Here is a 17,870-nt window from a genome sequence, read left to right on the forward strand (position 1 = left end):
TATAGGGAACCAACAGTGACAGGAAGGAAACCAGGACTCAAATTAATGGTTTGGAGCACAAGGAAGAAAGAAACATTCAACCAGAAGAGAATGAAGAAACAAGATTTAAAAAAATGAAGAGAGGCTTAGGAACCTCCAGAATATCTTTAAACATTCCAACATCCAAACCATAGGGGTGCCAGAAGGAGAAGAGGAAGAGCAAAAAATTGAAAGCTTATTTGAACAAATAATGAAAGAGGACTTCCCCAATCTGGCAAAGGAAATAGGCTTCTAGGAAGTCCAAGAAGCTCATAGAGTCCCAAAGAAGTTGGAGCCAAGGAGGAACACACCAAGGCACATCATACTTACGTTAGCCAAGATTAAAGATAAGGAGAGAATCTTAAAAGCAGCAAGAGGAAAGGAGACAGTTACCTACAAAAGAGTTCCCATTAGACAATCAGCTGATTTCTCAAAAGAAACCTTGCAGACAAGAAGGGGCTGGAAAGAAGTATTCAAACTGATGAATGGCAAGAACCTACACACATGATTAGTCTAACCAGCAAAGCTATCATTTATAATAGAAGTGCAGATGAAGTGATGAAGATAAGATTAGATAAGATCAAGTTAAATGAGTTCACCATCACCAAGCCCTTATTATATGAAATGTTCAAGAGACTTATCTAAGAAAAAGAAGATCAAAAATATGAACAGTAAAATGATAGTCAACTCATATATATCAATATCTAAACCTAAAAAACTGAAAAGGAAACTAAGCAAACAACTAGAACAGGAACAGAATCACAGAAATGGAGATCACATGGAGTGTTAACAGTTAGGGAGTGGGAGGAGAACAGGGGGGAAAAAGTTACAGAGAGTAAGTAACATAAATGGTAGGTAGAAAATAGACGAGGGTGGTTAAGAATAGTATAGGAAATGTAGAAGCCAAAGAACTTATATGTACAAGCCATGGACATGAACTAAACAGGGGGAATGCAGGTGGGAGCTGGTGTGCAGGGCCAAGGGGAATAAAGGGGGGAAATGGGACAATTGTAATAGCATAATCAATATAATATATTAAGAAATGGGACTACATTAAACTAAAAGGTTTTTGCACAGCAAAGGAAATCAACAAAATAAAAAGACAACCCACAGAATGAGAGAACATATTCACCGATACATCTGATAAGAGGTTAATATCCAACATTAATAAAGAACTTACAAAACTCAAACAAAAAAAAAACCCAGTTAAAAAATGGGCAAAGGACCTGAATAGACACTTCTTCAAAGGGAACATACAGATGTCCAATAGGCATATGAAAAGATGCTCAACATCACTAATTATCAGACAAAGGCAAATTAAAACCACAATAAGAAATCATCTCACACCTATCAGAATGGCTATCATCAATAAATCTGCAAACAACAAATGCTGGTGATGATGTGGAGGGTGTTGTAAGGGGACTAAATGTTAATGGGAAAAATACAATAAAAAATTAATAAACTGTGGTAATTACTGCATGGTCAGAACTCATAAGATCACCCAGCTTCCCTCCTAGTAGAGAAGCCACTGAAAACTCACAAGCTACCATCAAAGTCCATAATGGGCTTTGTCCCCTGTGGAAATGCTAACAGAGGACACCCCAATCAGCCATTGAGCACCCCAGCACTGGGTAGAAAGTCTATGGTTAGGAGTTCACAGCTGGCTTCTACCCCTTGAACTGATGTTATTATACACTTAAATCCCTTTTATCATTACAGATTTTTATCTGTGTCCAGAGGTCTCTTGTCTCTGTTGTTCTCTGCAAATGCACAGGAAATTCAGGCATCAGAAGGATCTTGGGTATCTGGGCATAGCTGGCATTCAACGGTGTCTGTATCTGTAGATCTCTCTTCCTGGTTTCCTCAGCCATTTGTATTTAAAAATTAATGTATAGTTTAAAATAATATTGAATTATATATATACATATATTCTTCTGAGCTTACAAAAGCCCTATGAAATCAAGTTTGGTCCAAAGAATATCTTTAATCATTAGATTACCTGTTACAGTAACTTCATTGGTGGGTAGGTCCTTAAATATTTCAATGACTTCTGATTTCAAGAAAAGCCTAACAAGAACTACCATTTAGGGGAAAAAAAGAGGAAAAGAAAAACCTGAATAACTTCATCTGCATGTATTATAACCTAATGTTCTGAAACTGCATATGGGAAAATTAGTTCCCCTCAAAACAGGTAATCATTTAAATTTTAGTTAAATATACTTTGCTGCCCCCTGTTGAAACTCTTAAAGCCAAAGCAGCCCTTAAAGTAAAAAGTTGATCAGTGGAGAACTCCAAAAGATATTTTTTGTTCTTATTTATATCAGATAGAATGTGGACATTGATAAATAAATAACACTTTTTCATGGTATACTCAATCTCCGAAAGTATGTAAGCCTCTTTCAGATGTGCTGGTCACATGAATAACCTGGAGACTCCATGAAGGTCCATCCTTTTGTTTTCATAAATTTAACTACTAGCCACACTAGAAGAAGCCACATTATTCATGACTCAAAATATAATCTCTACATGACATAATTTCTATGATTTAGAAATGTTTCATATACTTCATACCAACAAAATGAGTGAAATAGGAGTTATGTTAAAACTAATGAAAGGTATACAGTGGCACTATTACTAACTAGTTAACACTTATTATGTGCCAGATACTGTCCTCAGTGCTTTCTATACATGAATTCACTTGAACTTCAAAATAGCATGAAGATATGAGTAGCTTAGTATCTATTTTTCAAAAGGAGCAACTGAGGCACAGAGAAGGCTATAATTTCCTGATGTCACACAGTGAGTGGTAGTCTCAAGATCTGAACTCAAGCTTCCTGGTCCCTGGCTCCAATTCCTACATATTTACCCATTATATTATATTATCTCTACATTAAATTCACAATTCTTACATAAAAGTAAGTGCTAAATTATAAGCAAGATCACATTGCATGTGTTATAAAAACATCAGAACTCAATAAGAATGATGTTTCTGTAAAATGGACGGCATAGTAATAAATGGGTCAGATTATATGTCTCATGTCACTGTCCTCCACCTCCATTGCCACCCACCCTCCCACCCACTTCTCCTTTGAGGTGTGAACTGGCAAGAACAGGTGACCAGACAGCCCAGCTCTATTAGGTGCAACTGACAGTAATTTTGAATAAGTCAACAGTACAGTGTTATCTTCTTGAACAACAACAAAAAAGTTGTATACTCATAATGAATAAGTATTTGTAGGCAAGCATGAAGGAGAAGACAGGACATCTGACATAACCTGTGCCCACAGATGCCAAACCCTTTGTAAAAGATACATGGCTTTAGAGAAATGAATCCTGCCCCATTTCATCTCCTCCATAATCAGATCCATAATGTGTGTCAAATGTCTGCTTAGGGATGGGCAAGAATAGTGCAGCCTTTTTATAATTCCAAATTATAGTTCTTTTCACTAAGAGCACAAATGTAAACATACAGATAGAGCCTCTAAACTAGAGGAATGCAGTAAGGTCAATATACAACAGAAAAAAGGGAAATTGCTGTATAATAGGGGTCAAAAGAAATCATAATCAGTTAGGGAGGAAACAGAAGGGCTTTTTATGAAAAAGGTGGTTTTTTATGGGACCTCAAAAGTGGGTAGGATTTCAACAAGTTGTTACAGAATGGAGTACGTGCATTTTAAACAAAGAGAAGACATGTTCTCAAAGCTAGCACCTAGTTCATGGGCTGTTCAGTAGTCCACTGCCTAAGTCATGGTCCTGTCCTCTTGGCAATGGACTGTGAAGCTCATCATGCTCAATGACCACTTCCCTGTCCCTCCCTTGACTCCCTACTTCCCCAGCTGGGAGCTGTGACTGTGCTTTGCAGGCCTAAAGAAAACTTCCACCCACCCCCTACCCTGTACAACACCAGTTCTCTCCAGAAAATCATCTGACCATGAGGAAGCACACTGAAGAACTCTGGAACAATTAACTCCACGGTTTCTCCCCCACCCTGATTTTTATTTAAAGGTTTCTTTTGTCATGAATCTCCCTCTCGCCCATCTTCTCTTACCCCTGAAAGGTCTAAAATTACCGACAGGACTATATCTATTCAGGTTCCAGAGGCAGCTGCCTTTGCTTCCAAATAAGGCAGCCCCCACCTCTGGCTTACTCATAATTTCCATGAGAGTACTCAGAAGGATCAGAAGAAACTAACTCACCTGGAAAAGGAAACACCTGTTCTCATGTAAGAGTTCTAGTAAAATCTGTGGCAAGTCTGCCTTTGTTATCAGTTAGTCAAAAGGAAGCTAATCAAAGGACATCTAAAGTAGCAGAATCATAGACCATTCTGTTGCATTCAGTAAACACTTAAGATCTTCCTACATGTCATGCACTGGATATTCAAAATTGAACAATGAACAAGTGATCCCACAAAGATTTTAGAGTATAGTAGGGAGAAAAATCCATGCAGATTTTAAAATAATATATTAAGTGCAGGGTGCCTCAGGTATAGAGAAGAGTTTCATAGCCCAAGGGCACCACAACAAATAGCCAAGAAAGTGGAGGAGCCCACAAAGGCCAGGCTTTGATGGGATGGTCAGAGTAGAACCAGGAGACAGAAGAAACATAGAGCTCAAAGGAATAGAAAGAAATTTCGAGAAAAACTGGTTCAATGAACTGGAAAAGCCTGACATGGGGCTCTTTGTTCAAGTGCCAAACCCCATCACCTTACAAACGAGGAAACAGAGGCCCTGAGAGGAAGATAACTTGTCCCAAGCCACATAATTCTAAGCTACAGAGTTAGAGTTATTGATATTTAACTGAGGACTTTAAAAAAAAGAAAGAAAACCAAAACCATGTGAATACAAATGGTAGTAGCACAAATTTTCATCATGTAAAAAAATTACTACTGGCACCAATGGTCAGAAAAGAATACAAACATGTATGGCATGCACTTTTTCTTCCAAACATCCCTCTAGGGATTTCCACTTACATTATCTTGTTCTGTCCCTAAATGGACCCCAACAAGTTGGTATTACTCCCATTTTTATGGAAGAGACATTTGAGACTGGTGGTGAGTAATTGAGTGGCTGGGAACTAAAGATTAGGGTTTCAGGAGCAATATAGGCCATTAACATTGCTGTATGATCCTTCTCTAGCTAACAGATTACTCCATTATGAGAAGAGACCAAGGGAATGTTAATAACATGTCTGCATTATAATTAGACATAGATCCAAAAGGAAAGCAAATCACTTTGAAAACGGTTTTATCTCTTTAGGGCTCTGTTTATGGCATTGAGTAGATGGATGGTTAGATCTCACTGATTTTATCTCTCGTTGATTCAGTTTGAGGCCAACAGACATGCTTTTATCATCACTCTTAACTCCTTTGGCACCGAATTAAGCAAAGATGACCGGCAGGCCCTCTACCCAACCTGTGGCAAGCTCAACCCTGAAGGGCTGCATCTGCTGGCCCAAGCGGATGACTTTGAACAGATGAAGAAAGTAGCAGACTACTATGGAGTATGTGATTCCAGGGTTCTGCAGACATCTGTGTGACTTCATCACATGTGTCTTAGAAGGCATATATCACATTGACACTTCTCATCTACAGCACTTGTAATATTTGTAAGGTGGAAAGCCATATCTCTTGCTGTGATGTCTCTCCCAGAGAAATATTTGTGATTCTAACCCAAGTGGGTGCTCTTTAAGGTTCCTGCCATGCAAGGACTGTTTAATTCTCTAAGAAGCAGTCCTTGGAGTACTTCTTTTGATGTGCTTGATAAAGCAAAGTCCCCAAGAGACTGGTGTTCTGGAAATGTGAGCACATGTCAGTGTTATATAAGATAGCCTGACCCAGCAATTCTTTGAAGCACCCAGTGGGTAAACAGGGTCAGGTACCAAATTTCTACTTGAAATATGAGGGAAGGTAAAGGTATGTCAGTTTGTGTACTTCCTGGGCTCAGTGGCCAGGAGCAGGAAATGGAAAGAGGTATGGAGCCTGAACCTTCTTTGCTCAAGTTATACTCCTTCTCCCGTCCCATTCTTTCTAACTTACGGATGCAACACACAGATCCTGCAGGTAACTTTCCAGAGCTGGAAGGACCCTCCTCTCATCTTTCCCTATGGATTCCCAAAGCCCTCTGGGAAAGATCAAAGTCAGCAAACAATGTTCAGACCTCTGTAACATCTCATGTCACTGCAAGAGGCTTTATAGCATAATATTAAAATGTGAGCTTCTTCCCAATTTCCACCTCTTCTACACTTGAACTTCCATGTGAATCCTATTAGTTGCCATCCCAAAGAGCCCATGAACTCATACTGATGGAGTGTTCATTGAGCCCTGGAGTGTGGCTAACTAACCCTAAGCCTGACTGTGGACCTGAGATCACATGCCACACACTGAGGAGGATCTTCTGCCCTCAGGCCTTAGAGTCTGCATCCCGCAATGGGCTGCAATCCCACCACTTTCATTCAGAAACCTTGATGTTTATAGTGTTCTGAATAGGTTTGTAAAATTGATGCATAATATTTTTATTTCTAGGAAAATATTATATATCGTATATATTTATAAGAAATGAAAATTTATTTTAAAATAGTCTATTTTCTTTTTAAGATATACAAGCCTTTGTTCGAGACTGTGGGTGATGGCAGTGGGGGAAAGTCTTTAGATGTGTTTTATGAGCATGAGGTATCCTAGTCATAGAAATACTATCAGCTTATACATACTTTTTTCTTGCTCTGGGTTTTAAATATCTTCTTACTTTGAGTGTCAGATCTCTGCTTTGGTAGGCCCTGTGGTTCTCATATTGTGGCTTCTTGTGGAATTGCCCAGTCCAGATAAATATGCAGAGTGGCACTCTGGGAATAATGCAGTGCTTCCATGATGATCAAGAGAAACAACACCAGGCACAGTTGTGATCAGAGATTGTCCTCATGGTGTACATCCTGGTAGGAGCACCTCACTCCAATCCATCCCTTCATGGATTTAACTAGGGTTATGATACATTTCAAGGCACAGTTATCACAGTTAGCAATTGTTCTTAAAGGAAATCCATAGAGTCCTGATCATTCTTTTCCTAAAAAGGAAGAAAGGTATTTAATTCATCTACAGTCAATTTCTGGGTAGTAAGCTGGTCAACAAAAGGACTTTTTTATTGTATTGTCTTATATTTTTTGTACCACGTAAGGTCCCCCAAAACTAGAAAATTTTTCTAGTGTATTCTTTTTTAAGTTCTTTTTTAAATTTTAATTGTGGTTCCAGCATAGTTTCCTATCTTTTACTCCCATCCCAGCGCCCCCAGTCCTCCCTACCTACTTCCCATTTCCACCCTGCCCCCCAGTTTTTGTCCATGTGTCCTTTATACTTGTTTCTGTAAACTGTTCCTCCTTTCCCCTGAAATTCCCTCCCCTCTATTCTATTCATTTCTCCAGACCACTGGCCCTTCTAATTTGATTGATTGGAACCAACAGAGAACCCTAAAATTAACATGACCGTGAGGCTGCACAAGCCCCAGCAAACAGGGTGGGGTTCCTGTCAGTCCTACTCTGAACCTTTTCCACTGCTCTCTGTGTCTGTCAAAACAACTGAATTGTAAGTCAAGTTGCTGCAGAGCATACTAGAAAAATCTCATAATATCTCTGAGACTAAATTCCAGGGGTCTGGGATGTTGCCCTAGAGAGGAGATAGACAGCCTAAAAACCTTTTTAAATTTTTAAAAGCTGTGACCAGGGAAAAATACTTTCCCTAAATGAGATAAGCCCACTCGCTAGAAGCCAAGTAAATATAACACTGAAGTCACACACACACACACACACACACACACACACACACACACACACACAAAACCAAGGTCCTAAGAATCTGTGCTCAAAACACTGCTAAGATTTGAAGATTGCCTTGTGGTTCTACAAGCTTACTTTTTAAATTGCTATTGTCTGCCTTTAATATGCTCAAGCACAAGCCAGTCTGTAGTTTGTTGCTTCATAAATAATATAAGCTTTAAATGAGCTGATGATCTGTGTTATTTTTTTCCCTCAGGTGAAGATGAACGTGCTGGCATCCAACAGGCAGTGCCACTGTGGTGTGTTTTATGCTTACATTAAATTGAGGGAACAAGAAATGAGAAACATCGTGTGGATTGCAAAATGCATCTCACAAAGATATTGGACTAAAATTAATAGCTACATTCCAACTCTGTAACCCAGCACAGGTCCTCAGATGCAGAAAAACCATAAATGTGAAGAGGAAGCTATTGAGGAAAATGAAAAGAATTGTGTTAGATTATCTAGGTTACACAGAAGGAAGCCACACAGCCCCTTTAGGAACTGCAGACCCTCTAGAAACACAGGAAACCAGCCCTGAAACCAAGTTCTCATTTTTCCTCTTGCAGCCTTAAATCTTGTTTCCATATTTGTGTCTCACTCTTCACCAGGCTTTAGGCATTAATCTTAATTAACCCTTTGGTACTTCCCCTATTTTTATTTTGTTGTGTTAAAAATCAAGTCTAATAAAATTGTTTTACTCCAGCTCTTCATTCTTCTCCATGGGCCCATATACTGTTTGTTTTACTTTTTAATTGTCAGTCCACAAAAATCCAGAGCTGTATGTAGTCCACTCAGACCACATGTGATTGGAAAAATTTCCTTTTTTCAAATACACTTTGATCTGGTAGTCTCAGAAGAGCTGCCAGTTTTGAATCAGATTCCCTGGATGCAAGTAATGTTAAATTTGTTATTGAGGCTACAACTAATAACTTATACTGCTTTCCCTAAACAAAAGATATAGCTCTTTCATGCTTTGAAAAAATACTCACTAACTGTATTTTACACACTGAGAAGCATAAATCACAAGGTCAATTTGTACCTCATGGATTCTCTATAAAACTTCAGTGGAAATGGTGCACAGAGCTGCCCAAAGAAAGAAAGGCAATACACACTACTCAAGTCCTTTCTTTCAAAATAAAAGAGGTTCCCAAATAGAAAATTCATTCTTGCTGTTGTAGGGGAGGAAGAAACTCTCCACTACCTTAAAATTCTGCTGGATGTTCTAATAATTACATAGACATGAGATAGATTAGCAAGAGAAAATAGCCAAATTTAATACATATGTGTATATGAGGATCCTGCATAAATGAGAGAATCAGAGAGAAAGGAGGATCTAGGTATAGAAGACACCCTGAGCTAGTGATGAGGTAAGTCACCTTAGGAGCTCCAAGGGTCATTGCAAGATGTTAAGAACAAAGTTTAGTAAATATAAGTTTGCCTTGCCGTTATAGGTGGATCAGAAAGAGATTATTGTTGATAATCTATTATGGGCAAAGCTCCTAATTCAAGTTCTAACTAGTTAAAGGGTGGCAGGGTTATAAATTTCTCTTGAGCCTGAAGCTAACATTGCCTTTAGCTTGAAACAATCCTTATACCATAGAGGCACATCTTGGGGTGGTTCACTCTGAACCCCCACAAGGGGTTTCATTAGTAATATGGGGTTTCATTAAGACTCTTAAGTCTACCACATAAAAGATACTGTCAACAATGTCAGATGTGCCAGACCTGGTGGAGTAGAAGATGCCATCATAGCAAAGACTGAAATGTTTGACACAATAGTCCTATAGAGAGCAAGATCAATAAAATGGCATTGGTCAAATCAAGATAGAATAAAGTATATAAAACAAAGTGAAGTCACTTATGTCAACTAAAATGACTGTCAGTCAGCAATGACACTTTGGTTTAACAGGAAAATTACCTAAGTCAGAGTAAACACATCTGGAAAGGAGACATATCTGCCCACATGGTCAGAGCAGAGACATCCGGCAAGGAGCCACATTTAAATATCTGCATCAGTGGTCAGAGCAGCTGTGTCTGCAGAGCGGGACCACTCATAGATGGTCTCCTGGGCAAATTCCACACTTGCCACCAGGAGTGCCAAGACATTTAGCAAAAAGGCCCAGAAGTATGGAGTACACCACTTTCAAGGTATAACTGAGAGGGGCTCCAGACCACTGCTGAGATAGCCAAGTTCCACACACCAGAGTGTTACTCCACACCACACTGATCTCCCTTGGCATCGGCTGCCAGAGGCTCTATGCTGCTGATCTCAGGATTTTGCCTGCCATGCTGCCCACCTGGCTCTGGAGATCCTTCCTTGCAAGATGCTGACAACTCCCTTGCCCACCGTGCTGTCTCCTGGACCTTAGACTGAGACTCTGGGACTCGAGTTCATTATGCCCCACTGATTGCTGTGTGTATTATATTTCTCTTAGATTGTTACACTGTGCATGTTGATGTTCTACTTTGAGTGAACCTGCATTCTATAAAAGCTGAGTGGATAGCATAGTTACTGTGTGTGACTCTTGCCTATTCCTTAGTGCTGGGCTACTCAGCAGGCAGCTAGCTGACCAGTTACCTGGCTGACTTATAGGAAAGACTGTATCATAAACATATGCATGTGACAAGTCCTGCCTCTCCTTGTTGGATTAATCTAATTCATTTTGAGTTATTTTCACTTCAGCAAATGGAAGCATTAATTCTTCTGTGTACCAAGTAGAGAGCTGCTCAGAGATGTGTGTGACATAAGAAGAGGGCATCAATCTTAGTGCTTTCAGCCCTGACATCTCCCAAGAGCAGAGACTAGGAGTTTTGGTGTCATTTTGGACTGCTATGTGGTTATAAAGTATACAAACTATAAATATAAAAACAGGGTGTAGTTGCCCTGGCTGGTCTGGCCTAGTGGACTGAGTGCCATACTGTGAAGCAAAGGGTCACCAGTTTGATTCCCAGTCAGGGCACATGCCTGGATTGCTGGCCAAGTCCCTGGTAGAGGGGGCATGAGGGCCAACCACACATTGATGTTTCCCTCCCTCCCTTTCTCTCTCCCTCCTCCTCTCTCTGAAAATAAATAAATATTAAAAAAAAATTTTTAAATAAAAACAGGGTATACAATACCCTGCAATATAGCTCAAACTACCTGTCCTCAGCAATTTCTTGCCCTCTTTCCTCTCAGTTACATCTTCATTATTCTGTCTGGCCTCCCACCAGTCTCTGTCACCCTGGCTCTAGTCCCCAGCCCCCACCACTAACAATTTACTTTTATAAATTATTAGAATAGTGACACAGACACAGGCCCGCAATGTCCATGGTGTTATGGATGAGACGAGATAAATTCACATGGACTACCAAGTCCTGTGGAGGAAAACGGACAGCACGGCTACTCTCTTAAGAGCACAGCACCCAAACCCTTGCCTTGACAAGCTTTTATTGGCTTTCTAATAGCATGCGTCAAAGAAGGTTTTCATTCATTATACTTAGGTTTGCTTTAGGTAATTACTTCTTACAGATAGCAACAGAAGGGATGTTACTGATTACTTCTTACAGATTAACAAGGAAAAAATGTTGCAAATGCAAGGGAATGATAAGAATAATTGGTCTGGTTACACTTCAGTCCTTGGGAGAATTAGCACGGACTTCAGGAAGTTACTTTAAAGATATGCAGTAAGCATTTGCTGCCTGAACTGAGGGTGAGAGAGTTTTAGCAAGAGCAAGTCACAAAGCAGCCTAAATAGAATGCAGGCCTAATTTCCCATGGGAGAACTTCTTCAAGGGCATGGTCCTGCTTGCCAACTTGCTCCCCATTGTTTTTCCACGTGGGTGCTGAGCTACATTTTCATGCCCTGCGAATTGGTTCCCTACAGAATAGTAGAAACACTACCTACTTTATTTAATGAGTTAATATATACCTGAACATTTGCTGGATATGAGGCATATCATGCTCTGTGTAACTGAGACTTCAAGTTGGAAATACATTTGCCAGTGTTCAACCCTCGGTGCCAAACACATAAAATTATTTGGAACGTCAGTTATAAGAGCTTTAGTTCATTAAGGTTTTAAATTTAAAACATAATAGCCAAGTTCTATTATGACATCTTAATGCCCATGACATATTGTGTTGGCCAAAATGTCCTTTATTTTCTTCTGTACGATGGCTATAGTAGTGCTTAGTTGTCTTTAACTTCATTCAAAATAATTTTGCTAGATTTTATTGTGACAGCTGTCATTTCAGCATGCATTTTTTAAAAATCAGCTTCTTTTTCAATGATGATATTACTAAAGATGGAACTGCCTTTTGACCTGGCAATTCTACTGCTAGGATTATATCATAAGAAACCTAAAACACCAATCCAAAAGAACCTATGCGTCCCAATGTTCATAGCAGCACAATTTATAATGCCAAGTGCTGGAGGCAACCTAAGTGCCCATCAGTAAATGAGTGGATCAAAAAACTATGGTACATTTGCACAAAGAAATACTATGCCACAGAGAAAAAGGAGCTCCTACCCATTGTGACAGCATGGATGGAACTAAAACCTAACACTTTCTTACCTCTATTTTTAAAATCTTCCATGGAATCCCATTGTATCTGAAAAAAATCAAAATTTCACTATGACCTACAAGGCTGAGAATGGTCTGCCCTTTCCTGCCTTGCCATTCTCTGGCTGACATGCCCCAGCCACTACCCTGCTCTCACTGGACCTTTTCACATTTCCAATACCCAGAATATGCTCCACTGGGGGTATATCCAGGTCCTTCTCTCTGCATGGACTGGATTTTCACATGGCTGGCTCCTTTCCTTTAGGTTTTGATGTAATCATATTGCCACATTGCCCCACTCCAGTGGGCACCTGTCCTATCATTGGAATTGTGCAATTTATAATGCCAAGTGCTGAAGGAAACCTGAATATACTGCATATTTACCTCCTCCCAGAGGTCCTCCAGGCTTAAGGGGGTGCCTTGTACTTGTCTCTATCAGACCACCCTGCTCTTTACCTCATAATTCTTATCAATTTGTAACCATACATGTGTTTGTTTGCTTGGAAACATTGACTTTACCCATCTAACTAAGGTCTATGAGAGTGCAAGATGTATTATTCTGATCATTTCTGTGTATTCAGTATTGGCACAGAGCCTGGTGTTCTGCAGCATTTAATATATGTCTGTCTAATGAATTAATGAACAAATCCTCTACCTGGAAGATTCTATGATTCAAATCAAAGAATTGGTCAAAGAGAAACTGAGGCATATTTAAAAATTTAAGAGTTTGTATGAGCAAAAAACTATTCTAGATAGGCAGCTCCAACCAGAAGTAGTTAGAAGTGCCCTGCAAACAAGAGTGAGGGAGAAAGATGTTTCTAGAGAAAAGGCAGAGACAAAGCAAGGAAATTATTCAATTGGCTGTAGCTTAAGTGGTTGTCTTATTTGTAAAAACCAGTTGACTGTTGGCGATGGGCTGTCCTTCAGTTTTGATTTCCTGACCCCAAAGCCTTCACAAGGCCAGAGGTTTGGGTTCCTTTACATAGACTGCTGAAGTATTAGAGCTTCCACAGTCAAATGGCCTCCTTGCTTAGTTTAATACTTAACAGAAGGAAAGGCCAAACCATAACTAGGCCAGGGGATCCATCAGTTTCTTCTGGGACGCAGACATTTTCAGTGCCCAGGCAAAGCAACTAGTCTGAAGGGTTGCTACCAACTTGCTCAGTGAAAACACAGAAACACCTAGAAGGTAGTGATGCTGCTGGCTCATGGCTCTTGAGTCTCCAGCATTCCTACAGTATCGGCACGTCATGAGCCTCCAACACATTTGTGGAATTAATAAACCCAGATGTGGGGTAAGGAGTGCATTAGCATCTGCCCCCGACCATCAGAACAAAAGGGGAACTTTGGTATGGCCACACTCAGCATAGCTTCCACTGAGAGAGTAGGGACAGCCAGATTGTGTTCTCTGCCTGAAGTCACACAGCTCAGTGCTCACAGTCAGAAGTAGGCCAATTCCATTGCAAGAATGTATGTCAACCAAGAACCACTTAACTAAATGAAGCCCACCTTCTGTGGTCCACAAACACAGGTATCCACTAATGAGAAAACTTAAAAACAGTTAAATTCACCAAAATTGTTCCATGGTGTCCCCTGCACAGCAAGATAAACCTAAGTAATGACTCCCTATCCAATCTGCCTGCTGCCCAAACACTTAATTAACATCTACCTGGAAATTCACAGGAATCTAGATTACATCAAGAGCTGGTTAATTCCCTTGTTTGTGGAATATATTAAAGGAGAAAAGTCATACTGAATTATCAAGCCAAACAAACTGCTACACAGTGTTTATTCAACTAATGATGTTATCTCTCTCTTTCAAAGCAGTCAAGGCACAGAGACAAAAGCAGAAGCCCAATGAAAATTAATGAGTGTGTTAAGGGAGAAAAAGAAAATGATCTTTAGAAAAAAAGAAGAGAGATAAAATCATTTCAAACAATCACAAATGGCATTTAGAGTTCCCTCCAAAGTCCCCACCATCACTGAAATTAGTGTCCATCTGTCCACCAGGCCCAAGCACATCACATACATCCTGTCAACAACGAAAGGACATGCTGAATGCTACTTTAAGCTAGAGAAGGAGGATCTTAGATTGTCAGAAGTAATTGTTTGGAGGGTGTTCACATTCATTACACACTCATGGTATGCTCTCTTGATATTAGGTAGCACGTAGTCATCTGTTCAAAATGAACAATTTTCTTCACTCAAATGTGGAACCCTTCGGGAGAGAAAAGGCCATCCAGAACCAACATTTTCAGGCTCCAGTTAACATTGGGTCAACAGTGCCCAAACACAAACTAAAAGCCACATGGTGCATGTAGATTTATGAAACCTTTATAGTTATGAAATTTTTCCACATAAAGAATGCTAAAAATGCACTCACTGTGGAATGCATTGTGTTCGCTCCTGGGCACCTAAACAATAAATCTGCCAAACATTTCTCAAATGCATCATTCCAAATAAGAGATTTACAGGAGACACTCCTCAAGTTAGCTAGGTCAATAGTCTTAATCTTTTAATTTATTGAAACTCAGGAAGACATATGAAATATGAACCTGAGTGAAGAAAGGTCATCAGAGATGACTTTTGGACATTTTGTACACCCTGGTCATGACTTTGCTGTTTTTCTGACCATTTGTCTGGAGTCCTTTCTTCAGAACCTTTTGCACAGTCATGGAGAAATATTTTGAGGCTTCCCAAAGACATAGTTTATGTTGATATTTTGTGGAACCCAGAGATAAAGTCAGTGTTAAATGATTTCAGAGGTGGGTTTCCTTCACATCTCTACCTTCAGGACAACAGACAGGTACCTGCTTCCATGGGGTCCTTCCTTCCTAATCTACTAGTGCCTCAACCTCCAACTAAGATTCCTTTGCTCTACTGGGCAGACTCAGCAGATGGAGACCTCATAAACAAGCCCTTCAAATCTTGTTAGGCATCAAGCAAACACACAGTTAGACTCTAAGGAATTAATTGATTAGAGCAGAACCTTTGAGAAAAGACTATGAGAGTCAGGACTCTGAAGGTATCTTCCCTATTTCCAGAACTTTGTGGTCTTAGACAAGTTACTGAACTTTTAAAATCATCTCCCCATCTGTGAAAATGAAGTAATTATATCTACTTCTTAAGATTTCTATAGGATTTAGATGAAATATGTTTAAATGCTTAGTACACAGCCTACCAAAAGTAGGAGCTTAATAAATGTTCTATTCACACCTCCTTTGGATAGACACATTAGATTGACTTGTGCACATGACAGTCTTAGTCACTAGGTTGACAGCAGCTGGGAAGTGAAGACCATCTCTTAATTGCCTTTGCTTTTCAAGTTCAGAACACAACGTTTGCTTAAAATAAGTCACCCATGCTTTTTAAAAAACTTATGTTACTGGATATTAACATATATACATATAAGACTCAAATAATTTTACTTATTCCCAGATAATAGTTGGCTAAAGATTAATTAATTCTAATAAATGAGGCCCATCATCTCCATATCAGTTTGCACACTGTCTGGTCTCTTTTGTATGATCATTTTTTCTGTTTCCAATCTGAGGCCTCCCATCCCCAATTTCTGTAATCCTAGTCACCCCTCCCAAGTCTCCTGCCTTTCCCTCTCCAAGTCCCTCATCATAATGTCTGTCTGCAACTTAACTCAGCCCAGTCCTACCTCCTCTTTGGTTTCCTGGGACTCATCACTCTTTATCGAGTTTCCTTCCCTCCTATGCTCAACTCAGTCTTACAATAAATTCCAACAGATTCCCTGGCTGGTGTGGCACCATGAATTGAGCACCAGCCTGCAAACCACTGGGTCACAGGTTCGATTTCCAGTCAGGGCACATGCCTGGGTTGTGGGCTAGGTCACTGGTTGGGGACATGTGAAAGGTAACTGGTTGATGTACCTATCACACCTTGATGTTTCCAACCCTCTCTTCCTCCCTCCCTTCCCATCTCTCTAAAAGTAAATAAATAAAATCTTTAAAAAAATAAAAGAAAAATTTAAAAGTAAATAAATAAATTCAATAGAATGTTAAATAAATATGTCCCCACCTCCTTAAATAAAAGCCACTACATTGGATGTAAACTCTTCTTGATGTCCTGAGATACACATATACATTCAGTGCACAGTATATGCTTATGGAGTTAAATTTATAGCCACCATTCTCTCTCTTTCTCTCATATATATATGTATATATATACACACACACATATATATACACATATGTACATATATATACACACACACTACTATTAGAAAGTTATCTTTCATTAACATTTCAAAATATAAAAGAGGCACAAAAAAGCAAAAATAGTAATAATACATTGTTGTCTCGGGGGCTAATAAGCTGAATAAGCCTACCTGTACTCCTTTGAAAAGATTATAGCCAAGTACATACATGGTTTGTAGTTTTGTGGTTGGTTCTTCTGTAATTTCCCTGTCCCTTTTCTCACTGTCAGTGTAATACAGGGGTGTCAAACTCATTTTCATATCAGCCTTACAGTTGCCTTCAAAGGGCTGAATGTAATTTTAGGACTATATAAATGTAACTACTCCTTAACAGTTAAGCGAAAGCTTGGCGCTGCTGCTGGGTAGAAACAAGACGCCAGGCCAGCTAAAACAAGGTGGAGGGCTGGATTCAGCCCGTGGGCCTTGTGTTTGCCACCTGTGGTGTAATAGAAGTTATTTTTATGACTGTTTTACAGCTTTCTTCTATTGAGTCTGATTTGTTGCTCATCTACTGGAAGCAATAAAAACAAATTTTCCTGTGGTTGAAAGTAGCTGTGAAAGAGTAAACGGAGCCCTGCATAATACCATGGAATGCAGACTTGAATCATCAGTGTGCCCTTGGGCTCCATTAATTCTTTCCTATTTTCTGAGAGTGGAGATTACTTTATTCAATCACCTTGGTGATTGGCTTTTGTTCAGTCACCTTGGTGAAGAAGTGAAGACTTCTGATATTAACATTCTGGTTGATAGGAAGTGCTGGAGCCGAATAAGCCCACTGCTAATGTCTTGTGATGATCCTTGAGGATCCAGGTAGTGGAGATGCCAACTGCTCAGGTACATTAGTGAACTGAGACTACAGTTCCCTGTGAAAACATGGAAGCAGAGTCTGTTTTCCCTAGGCTCTGCCAACCCTCTGCTGGAATTTAGCACTCCAGGCAGGAACATTTGCCTTCTGTTTTGTCTGGATAGATTTTGCTCTTTGGGGTTCTTGTCATGTAAGATGATGTTTATAAAAAGGCCATATCTCATAAGCTCTCATCTTTAAGTGGGAGGAAGTTCACAGTGTATGTCAGGCTATTAGTAATGGAAGCTGCTCATTGGCACTGCCATGGAAATGGCATATACTACACTATGTATACCACATTGTTTTAATTTCACAGAGGGAGCATACCTAATCTCTACAAACAATTCAAGTCAAAATCTTTACTGTCTAGACATGGCATTTCAAATTTGAAGTGAAAAGTAATTTTCTTAAGGGGTAAAAATATATCCTTTTTATGAAAAA

The 17,870-nt window shown here is 39.6% G+C and overlaps 1 protein-coding gene across 1 annotated transcript in view; it reads left to right on the plus strand.

Annotated features, from left to right (window-relative positions):
- The window catches only part of ATP6V0D2 (ATPase H+ transporting V0 subunit d2), a 44,954-nt gene extending 36,757 nt beyond the window's left edge, over positions 1 to 8,197 (plus strand). The window contains exons 8-10 of the mRNA XM_045849432.1: positions 5,341 to 5,517; positions 6,611 to 6,685; positions 8,036 to 8,197. Coding sequence (XP_045705388.1) covers positions 5,341 to 5,517; positions 6,611 to 6,685; positions 8,036 to 8,197 — 414 coding nt within the window. The remainder of the gene's footprint in view (positions 1 to 5,340; positions 5,518 to 6,610; positions 6,686 to 8,035) is intronic.
- The last annotated feature ends 9,673 nt before the right edge of the window (positions 8,198 to 17,870 follow it).

The sequence above is a fragment of the Phyllostomus hastatus genome, unplaced genomic scaffold (assembly GCF_019186645.2).
Source record: "Phyllostomus hastatus isolate PE091 unplaced genomic scaffold, TTU_PhHast_1.1 phas_contig_65, whole genome shotgun sequence".
In the NCBI taxonomy this organism is placed as follows: Eukaryota; Metazoa; Chordata; class Mammalia; order Chiroptera; family Phyllostomidae; genus Phyllostomus; species Phyllostomus hastatus.